At 35.9% G+C, this 13,005-nt stretch overlaps 1 protein-coding gene across 1 annotated transcript; it reads right to left on the reverse strand.

The window, feature by feature from the left end:
- Positions 1-5,294: 5,294 nt before the first annotated feature.
- On the reverse strand, positions 5,295-6,230 carry LOC123252670 (olfactory receptor 2D3-like). The gene has a single exon (XM_044681937.1). It carries the CDS (start codon positions 6,228-6,230, stop codon positions 5,295-5,297), a length of 936 nt encoding a protein of 311 aa, XP_044537872.1.
- Between the last annotated feature and the right edge of the window lie 6,775 nt (positions 6,231-13,005).

Raw genomic sequence — 13,005 nt, forward strand, 5'->3', positions numbered from 1 at the left:
CAGCTGTCTCCCTTTATTATATTATTATTATTATTATTATTTATTTTATTTTATTTTTAATAGAAAATTTTTCTATGGTTACATGATTCATGTCCTTTCTCTCACTTCTGCCCCCCCCCAAATCCCCACCATTACCACTGTAGCCAATGCATATTTCCTCTGGATTTTATATGCGTCATTGATCAAGACCTTTTTCCATATTATTGATAGTTGCACTGCGGTGGTTATTTAGAGCCTACATCCCAAATCATATTCCCATCAACCCATGTGTTCAAGCAGTTGTTTTTCTTTTGTGTTTCTACTCCCACAGTTCTTCCTCTGATTGTGAATAGAGTTCTTTTTCATAAGACCCTCAGAATTGTACTGGATAATTGCATTACCGCTTGTAGAGAAGTCCATTACATTCGGTATTTACCACAGCATATTAGTTTCTGTGTACAATGTTCTTCTAGCTCTGCTCCTTTCACTCTGCATCAATTCCTGAAGGTCATTCTAGTTCACATGGAATTCCTCCAGTTCATTATTCCTTTGAGCACAATAATATTCCATCACCAACAGATACCACAGTTTGTTCAGCCGTTCCCCAATTGAAGGGCATAACCTCATTTTACAGCTTTGCCACTACAAGGAGCATGGCTATAAATATTTTACAAGACTTTTTTCTTATGATATCTTTGGGGTATAAACCCAGCAGTGATATGGCTGGATCAAAGGGCGGACAGTTTTTTTAGGGCCCTTTGGCCATAGTTCCAAATTGCCATCCAGAATGGTTGGATCAATTCACAACTCCACCAGCAATGCATTAATGTTCCAGTTTTGCCACATCCCCTCCAACATTCACGACTATCCTTTGCTCTCGTGTTAGTCAATCAGCAAGGTGTGAGGCGATACCTCAGAGTTCTTTTGATTTGCATTTCTCTAAATATAAGAGATTTAGAATACTTTTTCATGTATTTATTGATAGCTTTAATTCCTTTATCTGAAAATTGCCTATTCATGTCCCTTGCCAATTTATCAATTGGGGAATGGCTTGATTTCTTGTACAATTGATTTAGTTCCTCATATATTTTGGTAATTAGACCTTTATCAGAGTTTTTTATTATAAATATTTTTTCCTAATTTGTTCCTTCTCTTCTAATTTTGGTTGCATTTGTTTTGTTTGTACAAAACCTTTTTAAATTAATGTAATCAAAATTATTTATTTTACATTTCATAATTTTTTTTCTAACTCTTGCTTGATTTTAAAATCTTTCCTTACCTAGACATCTAACAAGTACACTATTCTGTGGTCACCTAATTTACTTGTAGTTTCCTTCTTAATATTCATGGCATTCACCCATTCTGAATTTATCTTGGTGTACAGTGTGAAATGTTGATCTAAACCTAATCTCTCCCGTACTGTTTTCCAATTTTCCCAGCAGTTTTTGTCAAATTTACTCTCACCTTTAAAAGAAAAAGATACAAATGATCAGAAAAGCTGTTGCTATCAGGGACTAAATTTTTCCAAGCTAATGCTTAGGTGAAATTCAATCTCATAATTCAATGTGGACTAGATTAAAAATTTTAAAATGGATAATTATGTTTATGACAGAGGCAGCTAGATAGTTCAGTGGAAAGAGGACTGGGCCTGGAGTCAGGAAGACTTGAGTTCAAATGTAGCATGAGACTCTTACTACCTGTGTGCCCTAGGGCAGATAACAACTTCTTTTTTTTTTAAATCCACTAGAGAAGGAAATAGTGAACTATTCCAGTATCTTTGCTAAGAAAACTCTCTCGACAATATGCTGCATAGTCATGACGAGTTGGACTCAACTGCCTAACAACAACAATACGGAAAGCCCCTTTATGAATTACAAAGTGGTTTACATATATTATTTCACATGAACTTCACAACCTGATGAGAAATGTATGAGATGTGTCATTGCCCCCATTTTAAAATAAGGAAACTGAGGTTCAAATCTACCCATTCTCATATGGTAAGTGAGAGAGGTGAGATCTGAACTTTCAGCTTCAAATTCCATGTCTAGTATCCTGTCAAAAGGCAATGGCTCCCGGGGGCAGCTGGGTAGCTCAGTGGATTGAGAGCCAGGCCTAGAGACGGAAGGTCCTAGGTTCAAATCCGGCCTCAGACACTTCCCAGCTGTGTGACCCTGGGCAAGTCACTTGACCCCCATTGCCCACCCTTACCAATCTTTTACCTATGAACCAATAGACAGAAGTTAAGGGTAAAAAACAAAACAAAACAAAACAAAAAAAAAGAGGCAATGGCTTCCTATCAGTGACATTTAATAAGATGACCTTTAGATGAACTAAGATGTTCAATTCTCAGTGTAAAACTTCAATATTTTCACTAATTGAGTTATATATTCTAGAATGATTTTCAATAACGAATGTCAAATCAGAAGCAATGTTATTGTTCGGCCTCTAAAATCTTAGAATTGGGAGAGAGTGTAGAACATAGAAAGTCAGAATGTGTGAGGATCAGAGGGAATATTGGCAGAAATAAGAGAGCCATTGAACAAGAATCATGGAAAGTTAGATATGGTAAGAGCCTTATAAATAATTGATTTTATTTTTTTTAAGTCTTACTTTCTATCTTTGTAACAACTCCAAGACAGAAAGACAAGGATTAGACATGGGATTAATTGATTTGCCAGGGTCATGCAGCTAGGTCTGAGGTCAGATTTAAATCCACTCCCTCCTTTCTCCAACCTTGACTCTCCATCCACTGTACCACCTAGTTGCTCCATGGCAGGACCTTAGAGATAATTAAGCCAACCCCTCACTTATATATAATGTGGACAATGGAAGTTATTTTCTGAAGACCACTCTTAAAGGAAAAATCAGGTAAAGTTAACTTAATATTTATATGTAGGTTCAGAAGGGTGAGTAGAAGACAGGAATAGACAATAGGTGGGGATTTAACAAGTTAAGGAAACTGGGTTTAGCTGTTTAGGGGAAATGACTGTTGACAGAAGTGACGGGTAGGCCTTAACTGTCACCCGGTTCCACCTAGCCTGGATAAACTCAGATTATAACAAAATACACACACTATGAGAACTTTAAGGTATGAAGAAAACAAATAGGGAAATAGTTTAATTCTAATTTGAGAGGATAGGAGAGGGGATGGGGTGAAACTATGTCTAACTGCCCAGGACTAGAATCAAAAGGGAAGTTCCTTAGCCAACCTAGCTTCTGCCAAGTTTAACAGCTTGGCTAAGGACCTGAGGAAGAGAGCTTGGGTTTGGGTTCTCACAACTGATCCAGAGATATCATCAGGATACCAGGAACCAACTCCTCCACAGCCAATGATCCAAAAGTAACCAGGTAGGGAAATATGCCTGCAAACTGTCCACCAGAACACAGGCCTCTTCCCTACTCAGAGTTGACTTGCAGGATGATGTTTTCAGCCTTTACAACCTTCACCAATCTCCAAGATCCCAGGTCAAATAGGGACTACTGGTTGCACTTCTGCTCCAAACCCCTCATGAAACGGCAATGCCTGTTGCTTAGCTCTCTCCTCTCTACCCCTTGCATTCTATTCAGAATGTCCATGACTTACAGCAAAGGCTTTCCCTAATATGCTTCCAAAAACCTTCCTTTATATTTTTAAAGCCTATACCTATTACACCACACAATTGGCAAAATGAACCTTGAACCAAGGTCTTCAGACTTTTTTTTTAGTATTTCTTCAATTCTAGCACTGCTAATCAAAGCTGTATGGTAAGTAGAAAAGAAAAATGCAAGCTAAATTAAACAGTTCAGCAACTCACATCTGGCTTATTAGGTTTTCCTCTGAATATTCTGACTTGAACTGTTGCTTTGGCTTTTTTATGGATAAAGCTTCCCCCTCCCTTAAACCTTTATATTTTTTCTACTCCTAGCTACCCCTGTATAAAGTTCTAAATAAGTTCTGGGAAGAAATCCAACTGGAAAATTTGACATTGATTACACTTAAAAACTGGTTTGTTGACTCTATTTTCACGGTATATCTAATTGTTCTGGTATCAAAAAGGGATGCTTGTTTCACTATATAGAGCTGTTATAGGCTCCTTGACAAGCAGACAGATCCATCATCCTATTCCAGAGAAATATGGGAACCCAAGGAGTCTTGTCTCCAGCATTTTTTGTGATGGGGGACTGAAACGATAAAAAGCTAACAATAATCTGAGATATGAGACTCATGAAAGGAAAAGAAACCTTCCATGATCACTTCACATGGGTTCACATGAGTTCAGAGCCAGAAGAAAATTCAGAGTAAGTCTAATTCAACCTCTTATTTGTCCATTTGGGAAATGGTGAGTCAGAGAAAAGGATATAATCTCAGAATTAGAAGGGATTTTAGAAGCCATGCTTTACATTCTGCATCCAAGTTGGGAGTACTTCATAAAAAGGTCAATGAGTAAGCAATTTATTTAATTCAACCAACCTTTATTAAACAATTATTCCATATATGGCACATTGAAACAACACAGGGAAACAAAGATATGATCAAAAAAATCCCTGCCTTCAAGGAGCTTTACAGAATAGATTCACATTTATATCCATATTGTGATTTCATCTTAACAAAGTTTTACTCACTCTATTGCTCTGAAGCAAATAATAAAGTACTGCAATCTTCATTCTGAAGATGGGGAAATTAAGGCATGGAAGAGTGACATAGTTTGATGTGTCAGACTACAAGTAAGTGTCAGACATATATATGGAATTTAAGTCTCTGCACTCTTACCTTGTGCAGGTTAGCCCATGACAATTCTCCATTTCCAAATGTGGCTGACTAGCAATTAAGTAATACAAGAAGCTGCTGTCTTCTAGTGGAAAGTATGCTGGACTAAGCATCAGGAGATACCTGTCTGATGCCACTATTTCTTGCCTGTGTGGCCCTGGGAAAGTAGCTTCCTTTCCCTAAATCTAAGGCATCTTGCAGTAAGAACACCTGACTCTGCCCATTATTCATGATGTTGTTCTGTACAAATTTCTCAACTTCTCTCTTTTCATTTCCTTTTATCTAATCATAAAGTTGTTATCATTAGCATATTTAAAATACACATAGCACTTAATTAGAACTGAAACTTGAGTTCAGACCAGGATAGTTTGATAGACCCCTTTCAGGTTGGGAAGTCAAGAGCTTCTCTTTAGGAAGGAAGGGAAAGTCCTATTTTCTCCCCCTCATGGTACTATTCCATTGGCTGGCATCTCCAACAAGAGATGAAGTAATTTGTAAGCTCACCCAATGAGTATCTGAGCTAAAATTCAAGCCAATGTCATCTGAGTCCTTATCCTGTCTTTTTCCACTATGCCAAGCTATGTTTGCTAATGGCTTTTCTCAGGGCCCCTTTCACATCCTTGTTTCTTAAGCTGTAGATCAGTGGGTTGAGCATTGGAGTGATGATGGTATAGAAGACAGCAATGATCTTCCCCCCAGACCGGGAGGACTTAGACTGAGGCCTCATGTACATGAAGATGGCTGTCCCATAGAAGAGAGCCACTACCGTCAGGTGGGAGGCACAGGTGGACAATGCTTTGAGCCTTCCTGCTGCAGAACGCATCCTAAGGACTGACAGGAGGATGCGGGCATAGGAGATGACAATGAGGAGGAATGGAATGAAGACAATGATGATGCTAAAGATGAACACTACCAGCTCAGTGACTGAGGTGTCTGTACAGGCTAATCTCAGTACTGAGGGTACCTCACAGAAAAAGTGGTTCAGCACGTTAGGCCCACAGTAGGGCAAACTCAAGGTGAGGACATTGATCACCATAGAACTCAGGAAGCTGCTAATCCAGGAAATGACAACCATGTGAATACAACTGCGCCTGTTCATAATGATTGTGTAGTGCAGTGGGACACAAATAGCAACATATCTGTCATACGCCATGACCCCCAAGAGGACACATTCTATCATCCCAAAAGAGAGGGAAAAATACATCTGGATGGCACAGCCAATAAAGGAGATTGTCTTTTTCTTCCCTACCATATTGGAAAGCATTTGTGGAACATTGGTAGTGGTATAACAGATGTCTAGGAAGGACAAGTTAGTCAGGAAAAAATACATGGGAGTTTGTAGACGGGGCTCAATCTGGATTACAGTGATAATGATGAGATTGCCAAGCACTGTCAATAAGTAGAAGAATAAAAACATGATGAAAAGAACAAGTTGATCTGTTGGCTGAGAGGAGAGGCCCAAGAAAATGAACTCAGTCACAAAGGTGATATTCGCCTCTGCCATATTGGTTCTTCAAGCCAACTCAACATCTCTCAAAGGAAGATTATCTTCCATTCAAAGGATTAGTCAACTCTACCTTGTCTGAAAAGAACACAACCCAAACAGCCCATGACTGGCAAAGATATTACAAATAAGAACCCAAGATGCATATTTGCTTTCATAGTCTGCATAAAGAATTTGAAGTTTGAAAAGTATTTTGAGGTTTTTCTTCCCCATCTTAGGGTTAAGAAAGTGGTTTTCCTGTCAAACTTTAAACATTAATTTTAATTAAATATAATTAACAAAAAATAACACATCATAAGAAAAATATGAGACTATGTTACATACCTGCTTGCAGCCTAACTTCAAGATTTTTCTCCTCTCCTCTCCTCCATGAAGTTTGTAAAAGTATATCTACCCACATTTAGCTTTCTCTTCTCTGAATTATCCAATCATTTGTAGTCTTATACAGTTAAAAACAAATGCAACAGTAGACAATACAAAGGTAAAAAAGAAAATTCACTCATCTCCCAAACTACAACATAAGCTTTTTGATGAGAGGGATGCTCATTCTTTTGTATCTCTCACAGTATATAAGATCACTCACTCTTTAATTGGTGTCCCCACTTTTATTCTCCAGGAAACCTGAAGAACACAAAATTCCTGAGTTCTGCCAGTGAAGTGGAAGCTCATAGGTATTCTGACCAACTCCAAACAGTGTTTTGGATCTTGTAGGCTGCCATACAAATGAACAGAGAATTGAAGAGATCTGTGAAGGGAAAATATGTAAGGATTTGTGATCTCATTGCTATGGAATCTTCTTCCACTGATGCATATCACCACCCTCTTTTAATTCAATAGGCAACAGAGAAATTTCTGAGGCTCAGGGACATTGACTTGTCTATGATCTCATAGCTGGTAAAGGTCAGAGGTAAGATTCACATCTCAGATTCAGATCCTGATCTCACTGACCCAATTTCCAGAACTCTATTAATACAGTGACTCTTCCTTTCTAACATCATCACCAGCAACAACATATGTAATAATAATGAAAATATATGATAGAAGGCTTTCAGATCCCCAAAGAGTTTTGTATGAATTGATTTTCTTGTCTTACACAAAAACTCAGTGAAATACATACTGTTGTTATTATTATCCCCACTTCACAGATGAGAAAACTGAAGGTCAGAAAAACAAAATGATATGCCAGTAGTTTCAAAAGTAGTATATAGTTTTGCAAACTGTCATAAGCATGCAAGCGTGCAAGTACAAATACAAGCATTTTTTTCTTTATAGCTGTTTTTAAGTAAGGTTAGTCAAAAAGAGAATAATAATTTTTCAGGTACACCAAACTAAGCATTTTCTAGGGGACATGGTGGGCAGAGTGTTGCACCTGCAGTCAGGAATACTTTAGTTTGAATTCTGCCTTAAAGATTTACCAGCTAAATGAACCTGGGAAAATGATGCAACTTCCCAAAGCTTCAGTTTCCTCATCTAAAAATAGTTAACAACAGTAACTACCTCATGGAATGGTTGAAAGGAATAAATTAGTTCATGTATAAAATATTTGGCATAACTTAAAGCATTATATAAATGAGTTATTATTAATCATAATATATATTTAAGCATATGCAATTTACTAATTCTAGACATCTGGAGGAGCCCCCAAAACTTGATCCTCTTGTTTCCCATCTGTCAATGGAATAGAAGTGGGAATTTATAATAGAGATAAAAAGAATGAGGAAGGTGAAAGTAAAAAGCACTGAGAAATGTCTAATGAAAACTTGAAAAAGGAGATATAATGTGGAAGCCAATATCCAAGAGAAACATCACTATTATACAGAGAAGCATAATAACTGATAGTCATAATAGTGACCCCAATGTCATTAAGAAAAAAAATTAAATTCATTTTTATTCCTTCCACTATCTCTCCATTCTTTCTCCCCTTGCTCTTTCTTTTCCTCACATCTTCCATTCTTTCCTCCTTTCCTCTCTTCCTCCTACATTCCCCTCCTTTCCTAAAACTTATTTGGCACTTGCATACTTTACAAATCTAAAATTCTATAAATGTTGCTTATGTGGATGATAGCTATCCCCCACTAAAGTCATCCTCTGAAGCTTCATCTTGATGGGAAGGATAAGCTAGCATTTTAAAGACTGTGCCCATTGAGCACAAGTGATGGAAGATCCTGCCATTCTTCAAAGGCTTTGTCACAAACTTTTGGACAATATTTGGATCACCTTTGCTAATTTCAGAGAGATTCATAATCAGATCTAATAAAGGGCAATAGATTATTCATCCATGAAAGTTCTTTAGACTATTTCTCCAGCTTTAAGGGGTTAGGTTGGAGATGAGGGTGAGGAGGGACCTGAAGTCTTCATCAATGGACACAGCTGCCACACCAACTAAATCTCAAGCACAAATTATGACTTCTTTGTGAAAGGGCTTTTTCTAGGTGCTAGAGGAGAAATGAAGATGAATGAAAATTTTACTCCTGCCATCAAAGAAAGATAGATTCATAGACAGGTGAAGAGGAAGAGAGATTTATAGATAGAAATGTCCAATGAGATAGATGTCTAAATAAAGACATAGATATGTAGACAGAAATGCTAATATATATAGATACACATTTACAAAAACAACAGTTCATACTATTGAATTATCTACAAAATAACCTACATGGAGAAGCATGGAAAGAATCATCCTAAGTGACCAGGCAAGGATGGATTTCAATGTGAATCATAAATATTTGGGCATTGAAGTATATATCCATGATTGGATACTTACATGGACCAGTGATCCCCTCAATGTGGATTCTCCTCCCACCTCATCTCATTTCACAATCTTTCCGTGCTTTATCTTTCTTGGTGGGTCTGGAATTTATACACTATAGAGTCATGACAAAAAGTTCCCTGTTTGATAGAAGGAAGCATTTTTATAGCTTTATTATCCATCTACCTAGCTTTCCATCATGTTTTATTCTCATTTATTAAGGTATATAATTTTCACAGCTCAAATACTGAACCAAGTCCTACAAATATTGTATATTTCATGAAGTAATGAAAATGCATTTAACTCTTTTCATGCTCATCAGCATTGTCAATTCTCCATAACTAGCAAACATTTCATTCAAACAGTTTTGGCCTTTCTGGGATTTTCCATCATGTCAAGTTTATTAACACTCTATAGATCTATAACTTTTCCTTCTTAAATATGGTTCCTATTTCCATAGTCTAATGATGAAATAAATACATTAAAAATTTCCTTCCTCATTCCTAATTCATCACCTGCTTCCTTTTTCCTACCTTTCCAATATATTATTTTTATTTCACTTGTAAAAATAATCATCTTAAGATAGAGATCTGACCATGTAAGTACCTAGTTTTATCCTAGCCAATAGGATAAAATAGTTTCTCAACCTAGACTTCAAGACCCTCTGAATTCTCCTTGCAACTTACCTTTTCAGACTACTTGCACATTCCTTCTCTTCATCTTGTGTAAATTGCAGTCAAATTAGAAATGCTAATTGACCTTAATTTCTTCTCATCTTCCTAACTTCTTCTGTGCATTTTTACAAGCTGTGCCTGATGTCAGAATCACATTTTCTCTTTGTCTCTAATTTCAGAACATTTTTTTCTCCAAGGAACAACTCAGTTGCTGCTTCTTTCTTGATGCCTTTGCTGGTTGTTGTCCAGTCACTATTAGCTGAAAGTAATCTCACTTATTTTATATTTTTATAACACTTGGTCTAGACCTCTTCTTTGTCCTTATTCTATCCTACTTTATAAGAAGCTGGATTTTTTCCCCTAAGTTCCATGAGGGAAAATATAAAGTCATATAGATATAGGAAGAGGTGAAGGAATGTGTAGCTTTTTTAAAAAAATCTTTTCCACTGAATCTAATATAATCAGGAGTTAAAAAGGAAGGGAAAGAGAAATTGAAGCCAGCCTAGGACAAGAGGACAAATCACCTACAAACTTCCATATTTACATGACTTGTGTCAATGGTTCAGTCAATAAAAGTATTAAACCCAGAATAATGGTAAATGTATGAAATTTATAGATCTAGATCCTGTTCTGAAATATTAGGTCTTTGATTAATTGCTATATAGCCTCAGGAAAGACATTTTCTGGTTTACAGTTTTCTCTTCTTTAAAGATAACTGGTTGAAATTAGATGATCTCTAAGGTTTCCTCCAGCTCAAAAGTGGTGATTATAGATACTTATTTAACCAGAAACATTCCCTTATGATACCAAAAGTTCAAGTATGGAATAGATTAAAGATATTTTTAAAAGTACAAGCGTGTATTGAAATATGTTTTCTTGTTACTTTGCCAAATCACTCCCGATACTACTCTCTAGGGTCAAACAGAACAAGTATAATGCCTTTTTCCTTTAATCAGAACTTCAACTACTTGAAATCACATCAGATATAATGTCTTCCTTTTACTTTTTTTCTCATCCATGCCAAACCCCTCAGTTCATTTATTGTTTTTTTTTGACATGGTTTCCAGTCATGTCAGCATCCTGGTTGCTTTTCTCTTGATAGCCTGTGGATCCTTTATCATTTCTTTGTGCCAGAGTCCCCTTTTACAGCCTGATGATGCACATGAGTCCCTTCTCAGAGTAATATTTCAATATTCATAATGTAAAATACTTAGGATTATAAAGGACTTTATTTATATTTAAAGTGTAATTAAAATACATTTTAAAAAGTTAATAGACATTCTGAAATGTAATCATGTCCCCTTTGAGGGTTCATGGAACTCAGAAAAAGAACTCCTGCCCTAGAGTTTTAGTGATCTACTCCAGTGGAACTTCTTTAACTTAAAAATGCATGGATTCCACTTCTTATCAAGTTAATTAGGTTTAATGAGGTTTTTTGAAAGTATATAGAAGGAGGGAAAGTGCATTTTTGAGACTTCAAGATTGAAACAAGGAATATCTTTAGATAAAATGTCTACTCCCATCCTAACCTTAAACTGAACATAAACTCATGATTTTTATCTAGGGCCAGGCCAGGGAAATATCTCAAATACAATTCATAAGATACACAAAATCATTAAAGTCTTTCTTTTACCAAAGAGTAGCCCACAGCTGTCTCAATACATCCAATGAAGCAGACCATGAAGGGGAGATGATCAAATCAACTTAAAAAATTCCCACAATTTAAACTAATTTAATTGAGCCAAATTTTTATTTTTCAAATATTTACTGTTTCAGTTTTAGAGGTGAAATAGCCTCATAAACTGAAGACAGTCCTGGGGAAAAAGGTAAGGTCTTTACCTGACCATTCTGGAAGCATATGTAAGATGACGCCCATCTGGTATAAAATGAATAGAATAGCAATATGAAGTTTTCATGAAAGAAATATGTAGATATGTATCTGTGTTAATGTGTGCAAATATGAGTATGTATTCCACAAAATACCCAAGAGCAAGATGCATGGAATTATTGTCTATGCATAATCATATTTTTAATTTGAGACATTTATATATTACTTTTTAAGGAGAAGACTTGGGCATGTGACCAGGGCAATTAAATCTCTGATCAAGCAGAGATTCATCACTTTTGGAGCCAGCTCCATTTGAATGCTGAGATTCATGAGGGAAAATGTCCCAGACCAACAATTAATCTCTAATAACTTCTGAGGTCTGGCTGCGGGGACTTTCCTTCTTTTTCCATTAGTTTTTTTTTTTTCCCATTTAATATTGTTTCATGACTGTGATTTACTAAGTTCCTACTATTGTGATTGATGTAATTTGTCCAAAATTGTTCATCATCTGATGAGCCTCAGAATTGGTTGTTGACATTTGTCAATCTGCATGGGCTTATTATGGAAAGGTTGAGTTTGTATGCCCACTATATTCCAGACACTGTGCTAGACACTGGGGACACAAGTTAAAAAATCCATATCTACAGGGAGTAGTTTACAATAATAAAGTAAAATATATGTATATATTTTTGCTTGTCTATAATTTACGTATATATTTTACTATATCATATATTTATGTACACGTATATCTATACAATACATGCATATATGCATATAAAACATATGCATATAAAATATATATGCATATTTATATGGTACATATACATGCGTAAATATATGTATATTTACATGCATGAACAAATTAAATATGATATATAAACAAATACATGAATATTTTGGATGTGTAAATATATGCATGTTTTACATATATATTTATAAGCATATAATTTATATATTATATGGCACACATGTGAGTATATGGGCATGGCATAAGTATAAAGGCATACAGTGAATAAATACAAATAGTTAACAAAGTAGTTAAATGTTTGAAAGGTTGGACACAATGGCACACTTTATTGAACCCTTGTGTAGAGGTAGACACCACTGGCCTACATTCCATGTTCTTGGTTAATCAGAAATAATATTTTATTTCTTGACATTCTAGTGGATTAAAATTCTGATTTTTATCAGGGAGTCAGCTTCTAATTATGTACTTCTGGTCGACACATAATGAAATTGAGCTACATTCTGTCTAAACCCTGGACTCTTTCATCTCTTCCACCCAGCTATGGTCAGACTGGTTCTTATCAGTGCTGATTTTCTATTTATTAATGGGTTGTTACCTTTTCTGCTTTTCTAAGCATTTAACACATGAAGTCTTTCCTACTTGTGTAGACAACTGGCCAAGATCTAGCCTGTATGACTTGTCAGTATTGATAGATAACAATTATAATCATGTGTGTATCCATATGTACATTATGTGCTGATATACAATAATGTAGGTACATAGTGCATATGTAGGCA

Source organism: Gracilinanus agilis, chromosome 6, assembly GCF_016433145.1.
Source record: "Gracilinanus agilis isolate LMUSP501 chromosome 6, AgileGrace, whole genome shotgun sequence".
NCBI lineage: Eukaryota > Metazoa > Chordata > Mammalia > Didelphimorphia > Didelphidae > Gracilinanus > Gracilinanus agilis.